A 10022-nucleotide genomic window follows, 5' to 3' on the forward strand; every position below is an offset into this window, starting at 1 on the left:
GTGTTATGTAACGGATCAGCGCGCTCCCGGTGGCCGGACCCAATGGGGCCTGGGCTGGGGGGCGGCGCGGGCGCGCGCACGCAGGGTAAAGCGCGGTCCCGCGGCAGTGCGTGCGCGCTCACCCCAGCCTCCCCCTCTGTCTCTCTTCGCCTCGCTCGGTCTTTCTCCCCCCTTTGTGAAGCGCTCGGAGCAGCCCGGACCCTGCTGCCTTGCCATGGCCGACGAAAAGCCCAAGGTGAGGGAGGAACCCCCGGGCGGGGGCAAGGAGAGGCCGGGCCCGGGCCTGGCCTGGCAGGGGAGCAGCCCCGACTCTGCCGCGCCGGCTCTGCGCGCCATTTTCCTCCCCCCTCCGCAGCAGGCCCGGCCGCCTTCGCGCTCCGTTTTCCGGCCCCCGCAGGGCCGCCCGCCCCGGTCCCGCTGTTTCCCCCGGTGGAGGACCTGGCTCCGTTCCAGGGGGCTCCCTGGGGGCCGCAGCGGGGCGAACCGGAGCTGTGCTTCCTCCGCAGGCCCAAGCGCGGCTGCGGCCCCCGCCTCCCTGAGGGGCTGGATTCCCACCCCCGCCCATGTGGGCCCGGGCCTGGCTTTGGAGGGGGCGGAGGGCTGCAGCATCCCTCGCCTACCCTGAGCTGAGGCAGTTCCCAGCCCTCCCCCTCTGATAGCGGGGCAGCTCAGCCCGGCCCTGGCCTCCCCTGGGGAGGAGGGACCCTGAAATAGCGCGGCGGTCCCAGCCCTGCTCTTTTGTGCCTCCTGCTGCCCAGCGCCCCCCTGCCCTGGGCGGGTCTCATGAGGCTCTGGGCGGCCTGGCGGGGAAGGATGGGAGCAGCATGGAGCAACCTGTGAGTCCCTGCTGCTGGGTTTTCATTTTAAACGGAGTTTGAAGGCGCCAAAAAGCCTCTCCCATTTAAAGGACCCATCCTCCCTCCCCTCCGGGGTTCCGAGTGTGGCTCTCCCTAGGCAGCAGGTTGTGGTTCTTTCTCTCTTCTCCCCCCCCCCCCTTTTTTTTTTTGCTGGAGTATCTGTCACATGCAGACCTGCCCCCCTCTGTTTGCACATTGTTGTCTTCTGAAATCTTATGCGAGGCTGGATTTGGGAGGACTTGGCCTAATAGTGAGGTGAAGCTGGAACACAGCTCCCTGTGCTCAGTGTCTCTGGTATTGCCTTTTTCTTAAAAGCAAAGGCCTCAGAGCTGTCTATTTCTGAAGGACAGATGCTTAGTTTGAACTGACTAGTGTTGTGTTATTGCACTGGGTAGCTTTTTATCTGCGGCGTTAAAGAGTGCCCTCCCTATTCCGCCCCCAAATTATTTGGAAATAAGGCATACATTTTAACAGAGAGTAATTAACCATTGAAACAAATTACCAAGGGTCATGGTGGATTCTCCATCGTTGACAATTGTTAACTCAAGAATGGGTCTTTTTTTCTAAAAGATAAACTCTAGCAATTATTTTGGGGAAATTTGATGGCCTGTGGAGGCCAAACTAGATGATCACAATGGACCCCTCTGGCCTTTAGAATCTATCAATGTATGAAAATAAAAACCCTAAAGTAATTTTTGCATTAGTTGTGTGTAATGTTTTTATTGAAGTGGAAGGTTTAAATTGTTTATTTCTACTTGTTTAAAAAAGGGTAAAGCTGCTAGTTTCAGGACTTAATCACTTTAAAGGACTCTCCTGGAAGTCTAACAAGATGCAAGGTCTGAACTTGTTTCCTTTTGAGAGCTGTGGTATTGAAGTTAAACTTAAACTTTCCTGTAATCTGTAAATTGCAGAAATAGCTTCACTGGCTAAATTGAAATAAAGTGAGAGATTTTTATAGGATATTTGAGATTACAATCCTAAATGTAAATTTAGTTTTCTTTAAAAGGATAAAATGTACTGTTGTATATAAGCATGTGACGACAACTATTCTTATTTCATTAGCATTGAATAATTTTTGCAGTTAAACAGCTAGCGTGTGTCTGTCTTCCTTTCAGGTTTATCTTCCATCACCATTGTTTGTACTAATTAATTTCAGTAGACCTTGACAGAATTTGTTAATTTCAATACTGTTGGATTTTTGCTTTTCCAAATTAGGAAGAGTTTCACACTAGGAAAATTGAAAGACACTAACATTATTTCATAAGTGTGATGCTTGTAGAGTACTTTTGCTCCTCTGTAATGGCCTGTTGCCACATGGTAAAATGTTAACTTATTTCATACTTTTTTTTAAATCATACCTCTCCTTTCTTTCTTTTCTCCTCAACAGGAAGGAGTGAAGACTGAAAACAATGACCACATTAATCTGAAGGTGGCAGGGCAAGATGGGTCTGTGGTGCAGTTTAAGATTAAGAGGCACACGCCACTTAATAAACTAATGAAAGCCTATTGTGAACGACAGGTGAGGTGCTTGTGTGAACACTAAAGGAAGCAATGCCCATAAGAGGGGTCATCTTCATTAAGGTGGATGAGGACAGTAAATGTCTTATCACAGTATTGCATATTTAAGAAAACTCATCATGTTGCAGATTATGTACTGCTTCAATGGTCTGTTGCTAAATAGACTGGGAGAAAGTTTTCAAGAAATGGTTAAAATACAGTTACTTTATCTTTATAAAGTCTCCTTTACAGCCCCCTCTTGTTGGAAGGCAGCTTTAATATTGCTATCTCCCAAAACATGGAGAGGGTGTGGTAGAAGGAAGTGTGGCTAGGCAGTTGAACAGTAATAATGGTACCTTTTATAACAGTTGTTTGTTTGTTCTTGATCTTATTATCTCAGACTTCTGATTTATGGCCTTAGTTTTACTGTACTGAGATGGAAAGTGACAATGGCTGGTCACAGATTTCTTTGAAATGTAAAACTGTATGGGGGTGGGCTGAGTGATCACGAAGTCCACATTTTCTGCTTCATTTTCTCTGGTGCAGTGGTTCTCAAACTTTTTTTTCCCTTTTTTTTTTTTGTGGACCACTTGAAAATTGCTAAGGGTTTCAGCGGACCACTTAATGATCTTTCCAAATGTTGTTTGTACCATTAGCTAACTATTGTAAAGTGCCCAGGCACACACCTTAGAGGGAACTATCTGCGGGCCACCTGACTGGAGCTCGTGGACCACTGTTTGAGAACCTCTGCTCTAGTGAATTAGTTGTCTAGTGGATTAAGTAACTCATCTGAGTAAACAAGTCTTCTGATACTATGCAAACAACTGAGCCTTCCTCTAACTTGCAAAAAGATATTGGAAGAAAGGAGTTTTCAAACAGTGGTTGCAGAAATAAGAATGACGCCAGAGAAGCTATTTTTTTTTATGATTTGAATGCCTAGAGCTTGAAAGATCATCTTATTTTAGGAAACTTACAAACATATATATATATATATATATATATTATATATATATATATATATATATATATATATATATATATATATATTTTTTTTTTTTTTTTTTATTTTTGCCATAGTTCTGGACAAAGTGTCACAGACAACTTTTTCCACAAGTTTCTCATGGATGTATTTTTTTAAAAGTCCCTTCTCTAAAAGGCTTGTTTTCAACATTAAGTTAATCTTGCACGCACGAGCTGTACTGCTTTAACAATATTGGTATAGTTAAAACACCTTTATACTTCTAACTCTATGCACATTGCGTGCTGTGCCAGTATAACTATTTCAGTAAAAATCAGACTCCTGCCTGAAATAGATACATTGATACTGTGTAGGCCAGGCCTAAAACTAGCAATTCTGTCATTTTCATGCCAAGATGGGATTATTTCAAGGGATTTATACAATAAGATCAAATGAAAGCTATTGTCTTATTTAAATTATTCTGCTTTAGTTGTATGATTTCAAAGTATAACATATGAACAAAGGTGCTTATAATGTATTTTTCTCCATGTCTGGATTTGAGCTAATCTTGGGAGCCTCAGGAAACCTAGGTATTATGCAGGAGGAGTTCAGCAGACTTGCTTAATGGTGAGAGTGGATTTGGTCTGAGTGACAACTTGACAGTCAGAATCAGAGATCATTTTGAATGGTGCATACTTTCACTTAGGAATACTACTGCACTATAAGCACCCTGTCTCAGTATGTAAGGGAAGGCGTGCCGGCCATACACCTTCCTTACCCCACTAGGTGTTATGAGGATAAATTAGTGAATGGTTGAGTCTGTCTTTTTTTTTTCTAGCCCTGTCAATGGCTTATTGTTATCTTAGGTAAGTTATCTGACCTCAGTTTTCCCCATTGTAAAATATGGATATCACCTCCTTCATTGTGCATTGTGAGGTATATCAAACTGCTGTAAAGTGTGTTGAGAATTCTGGATGAAAGGTAGTATTAATTATGTCTGGAAAGTATAATTCATATCCAAATTAGTCAGTATAAAATGTTTGCTGAGTTTATATTTCTTTAATTAAAATTCATGCAAGAAACTCTGGCTTTCCCATAGAAAAAAAAATTCATCAGAATCCTAGAAATTTAGGGCTGGAAGGAACCTTAAGACGTCATCTATCCCATCCCTCACTCTGAGGCAGGATGAGTACTAGGATTTAGGCAATTTTTGCGATGAGCAGAAACCAGATTTTGAATAAACTAACATCCAAAATCCTGTTTTAAAATAGGAAATGAGGTAAGCAACTATTTTTAAAGGTTCACAAGTCAAGGGTAATGATTTTCAAACTTGAAGGCCTAAAAATAAATACCCATTTAAGTATCTAAACAGGTGGGCAGATTTTTCATAGGTGCTTTCATAGATCCCACAACTTCCATCTGAAGTCATTGAGGACTGTGAATGCTTAGCACTTCTAAAAATCAAAACTTATGTGCCTATCTGTAGACTCCCAAACTTGAAAATTTTGGCTAAGAAACATAAAGTTGAAGCAAAAAAACTCATGCATATTGAGGAAACACAAAAGCTAGTCAATGCAGTGGACTAGATAACTTTAAAGAGTAGAAGTCATGTAGTGTATATAATAGTCTTCAGCTATAGGTTCAGAAGATCAAGACTATTGAGCATCATTGTTTCTGGGAAGAATGTATTACTGGAAATTGTTCCAATATATTGAAGTGCAGAAAAATCCATATCTTTGTGAGATTGGAGTGCTCAAATGCGCACTTTTCTGTTAAGTCTCACTTGGAACCCGTACAAAATTGCCAGGAACCACTACAAAATAACTTAACATTTTCAGAATGCAACATATAAGATCCACAACATCAGAGAAAGTAGTATGTTCTTTCCCTCTCGGGAGGAGCCTCCAGTTTCCACCTCTTGTTAGTCCTTCTCCTCAAATACTCTATTTAGTAACTAGACATAGTTTCCTAAAGAGGCCGGCAACACCAGTTACTTCATTCCAAGGGCTGAGTAAGCTGCCTATATGCAGCACTCTGTCCTTTGACACTGGAGTTTGAACCAAATTCCTTTGTGCAGCAGAGGGTTCTGGAGCCACTTTGCTGTTTGGTCAGCCACAGGCTTATATCTTAAACTTATATGTGCTTATGGATGAACAATACCAGAATCTGAAGACTTATTTCAGTCCTTCAAGATGAGATATTGCCCTAGTGAGGAGATTCCTTCATTGTGAACTATAGTTGGTAAGATTTTAGCTAATTGAATATTCTTGCTAAAACATCTTTCCTGACAACACAAGCCCCCCATAACAAGTAATTAATAAAACCGATTTCTGTTTCCTCTCCTATATCTGTTCTAGGGCTAACTGAGGACTTAATTCATCAAGGCTGTCAGTCCAGCACCTTCCACCACATTAACCTCACTTGAAAAACAAATAATCTTGATGAATGTCTAGGACTCCTACAGGAAAACTAGACAGAACTGGGAGGCAGAGACAACAGAGCTCTGCCATTGACTGTATCCTTTCCTCACTCATTTGGGCTATGTTTGCTCTACTAGACATAGTGGACACTGACAGAAGGAGTTACAGGTTATTGTAGGAACATCACTTCCCCAAACAATGTTAGCTATACTAACAGAAGCCCTCTTCTCTTGGCATAGTTGTATCTACACAAGGAGTTTTGTCAGCATAGCTATGTTGCTCAGAGGTGTGGTTTTTTCACACCCTGACAGACATAGTCATAGAATCATAGAATATCAGGGTTGGAAGGGACCGCAAGAGGTCATCTAGTCCAACCCCCTGCTCAAAGCAGGATGCTGCTGTAAGTTTTAAATGAAGACCAACCCTTAATCTTTCCCTATGTGTAGAATGAGGATAGACCAGCTGAAGGGTGCTGTTAAGTTTAGTTTGTAAAGCTCTTTGAAAACAAAGTGCAGAGTTGTGATTACTACTTAGAGTGAAAACAAACTAGTTGTAAGCCCACATGAGAATGAAAGTATTTCCGGGGATGGAAAGGGCTACCAAATTATTTTAGTGAGAGTGATAAGATAATAGAAATTTCTTAATTAAAATTATCTGGGTAGTCTCCCTCTGAAGGGAGATGACTCCCTTAAAACCTAACTTCATTTGCTCTCTGGTTCATTCTACTGGTTTCTCATCTTGTGTGTGTTCTAAATAATCCAGGTTCTGTAATTTCATCTCACGTGTCCCTTAAATTTAATAAGGAGGTTAGACTTGATATCAGCATTAGATGCTGGAAATTTAAATTAATTCCAAAAGTAACCATTCAGGATTAATCAGCTACTTATTGAGTCACTTCAGACTAACAGATTGATGTGGGCTTTCTATGAGAAGAAAAGAGGTCATAGAATTTTGCTGCTTTTAGAGAAAGTGAAATCAAGCTGCGATAACATTTGAGCAGGGATGTTATTCCCCTTGTGACACTTGCCACCCAAAGTGCTACTTCTAACTTTCCTCCCACTGCATTATTTAAAATTCTTGTAAACAAAATTTTTTTTCAGTGGCTTCTGCCCTTCAGGACTTGATTTGGGATTTCTAGTACACTTTTTATTTAATGTCTAGTTAGTAGGGACAATGATGCATCTTTTAGAAACTAAACACATTGCAATTTGTCATTCAAAGCAGGTCATAATCAAAACATAGCTCCAGTTACAAGTCAAAGTGAAGACTGAACAGTGTTTTAACATATCACTTATTTCCCTTTGCGCCAGGGTTTGTCAATGAGGCAAATCAGATTCCGGTTCGATGGGCAGCCAATCAATGAAACAGATACACCTGCACAGGTAAAAAATTATATTTAAAGCTTGCTGCAGGAGTTAATAGTTGCGTATAACACTACTGCTAAGAGAAACAGCCATGTAACTATTAATGCTTAAGTAATATACCAATGGTCAAGTTCTAACGTCAGACTTTTACAGTAACTAGTTCAGAACTGTTGGGAATAGAATAACACTATATTCTGCATTTAGAATATTAGATTTATACCACCACAGTGCCAGATAAGTTGATTTACAGCTTCTACGGATCCTAAGCCCTGTAACGATATTACTTTATGGATTACAGTGATTGGGGTGGGTTAATGGTCCTGGCAGGTAAGTATAGGCGTTCTTCAAATAATAATTTTAGTGTTTGTTAGGATATAGACAAGCCTGGCAGGTGACAGTTCTGTATTGTAGAATTGTATGCTGCAATGTGAAAATTATTGTCCAGTATCTCTTGTTTGTTCGTATCTCAGTAATATGATGTTAATAATGTTGTGCAGTTGGGCTGGTTGAAGTATGTAAGTTTAAAAACAAAAATCAGACCCAATAATGTAGGATGCTGGTTCACTCTGGCAGTAATTGGTGATGCCCAAGAATGTCTTTCGGGAGTGTTCTGCATAGTTGCATACAAACAGTTAGCCCTGAATTGCATGCTGTTTAAAGTTCACGCTTTCAGCATGCCATCTCATAGTAAATAAGGGACTTCACAATTTTGGCAATGTTGTTATAGGATTGTTGTTTCCAGACTTTCGCTTCAAAGAATATGCCATCCTAGCTGTTTAAATTTAAACTTCTGGTTGAACCTGAAATGCTGACAATTAAAATCATATGCAGTTTGTACTCCTCTCCATGCATGCTATGTTAAAGCTAAATCAGTTTACTGAAAACAGCGAACACTGTGGACTTCCGATAGATGCAGAATCTGGCCCTTAGAACTACACTAGAAGTGCTGCAGCGGCTCTGATGTACTGTAAACCTGATCTCTCTGACTTGTTCCCATGGGCCTTTTTTCAGTGTAAACATACCTGTAAGGGCCCCAGAGTTCCAGTTGTGAGACTTGTATTATAGAAAAGACTGTATAGTAAATATGGCCTGCAGTTCAGTACTCTGGTACGTGTTTGTTTGTTTGTTTTTGTTTGTTTACCATACAACGTGTCTAGAAACAGTCTCTCTCATCGCATTCTTCATACTTAGTAACTGGTATCCCATTTTCTTTTTTTTTGTTGTTGTTACTTATTGGATGTAGGAACTTTGGCCATAATTTGCTTTCTTTAGTACTGTAGATTAAACCACTCAGATGCTGTGCATTTGAACAACGGCGAAGTGGGACAGAGGTGGTGTTCTAAGGGAAATAGCAGAGATGAAGCGGTCTGATGGAGCAGGCAAGAAGATTAAAATGTAATGTCTGTGAGGCCCTTAGAGAGGAGCAGATCAATATACTTGTGGATCTTACTTTATTTTAAATAGTCAATTATCCACCATTCTTTATATCGCTTTTTAAGTTTCATGTTCCTAGGAAGCAGGGTGAATGCATTAAGTTGGGAATTTGTTCTGATTTTAAGTTGTGGTAAGAGGTATACGCAAAGATGTGAAACTAAGAACATTTCAAATATGTCTAATATTTAATAGCTGAGTTGAAAACAGTTCTTTCTTTCTGATGCAGTTGGAAATGGAGGATGAAGATACAATTGATGTGTTCCAGCAGCAGACAGGAGGAGTCTACTAAAAAGAGAACCTGCTACTTTCCTCTCCAGAACTGTGCTCCCACAGATGACACATTCACAATTAGAAAAATGAGACTTGGTTCAGCCACATCCTGACTACTGCAGTATAGTTTTTCCTCTTCTCTCTTTTTTTCCTCTTCCTTCTATTGTACATAAAGTAACTGGTGTATGTGCACAGACACAATGCATATTTTTTTTAACTAAATGGCCAATGGTATGTTTTGATCAACATGGAATGGAGATGGGGTGGGGAAAAAAACTGGTTCTGTGAAAATACCCCTTTTCTCCATCGTGGCATGCTCCTTCAACTTTTATCTTTATATTCCAGTAAGTTATTTTGCTCTCAATGTTGACAAACAAAAACATTGCATACTTCGTTTGATTGGATAATTTCAATGTTTTTCTTTTATCATTGTAAAACCAAGGACGATTTTATAACTTTTTTGTACGTAGCTGTTACATGTAGAGCAATCTCTGTCTAAGTAAGGGTAAATTACTCCAAAAAACATTGATCCTAGATAGTTTTCCCTTCAAGTAAAGCGTCTTGTTGTTTAAATAAACTTCTTGTTTAAAATAATCAGTTTTCTTTATTTTTCTGCATAGTGATAATACTTAGCACTTGTAGCTTTTTATATTTCCACAACAATTTACAAACTTTAATCCTCAAACAGCTGCAACTGGGAGCCAGCCTCCCAGCCCAGGTAGACACTACTAGCTCAAGCCCCGCTAGTGCGAAATAGCATCTTGGATGTTGCAGCCCTGTCAGAGGCTCAGGCTAGCCACCAGAGCACAGACTAAGGGGTCATCTTGAGACTCAAGATCCACACTGCTATTTTGAAGTGCCCAACTTGAGGTTTGCTAGTGCAAGTCTGTCTACCTACACTGCGAGGTTTGCTCCCAGCTGTAGTGCAGACATATACCCTATATGGTAAGCAAATAAGTATAGTCCCCATTTTACAGATGGGGAAACTGAGATAGGAAGTGTGTTCAGTTTACATGAATTTGGATTAGAGGAGATGTTTGGAATACCAAAGTGAGAATCCAAGAAGTATAGAAGATAGATCAGAAACTTGATCTCTGTTCATGGGTGCATTCAGTTATTGTAAAGAAGGTTCCAAACCCTGCTTCAGCATTATGCTGTCTTACTGGGTGAAAGAGGAAGAGTTCAAGCCCCATTTAAGCACTCAGTCATATATCAAGGAGAG

General features: G+C 40.7%; 1 protein-coding gene across 1 annotated transcript; it reads left to right on the forward strand.

The window, feature by feature from the left end:
• Nucleotides 1-9394, forward strand: SUMO2 (small ubiquitin like modifier 2). Its single transcript, XM_044982073.1, has 4 exons — nt 1-235; nt 2245-2376; nt 7043-7114; nt 8757-9394. The coding sequence occupies exons 1-4, from the start codon at nt 215-217 to the stop codon at nt 8817-8819; spliced, it is 288 nt and encodes a 95-aa protein (XP_044838008.1). The 5' UTR covers nt 1-214; the 3' UTR covers nt 8820-9394.
• Nucleotides 9395-10022: the final 628 nt, after the last annotated feature.

Source organism: Mauremys mutica, chromosome 12, assembly GCF_020497125.1.
Source record: "Mauremys mutica isolate MM-2020 ecotype Southern chromosome 12, ASM2049712v1, whole genome shotgun sequence".
NCBI classification, from domain to species: domain Eukaryota; kingdom Metazoa; phylum Chordata; order Testudines; family Geoemydidae; genus Mauremys; species Mauremys mutica.

Excerpts from the sequence above, each read along its gene's own strand:
- SUMO2 (XM_044982073.1), top strand. The coding sequence starts at position 215 with ATGGCCGACGAAAAGCCCAAG. Across the intron at positions 2,377-7,042 it reads AAGCCTATTGTGAACGACAG|GGTTTGTCAATGAGGCAAAT; the intron begins GTGAGGTGCTTG and ends CCTTTGCGCCAG. Across the intron at positions 7,115-8,756 it reads AAACAGATACACCTGCACAG|TTGGAAATGGAGGATGAAGA; the intron begins GTAAAAAATTAT and ends TTTCTGATGCAG.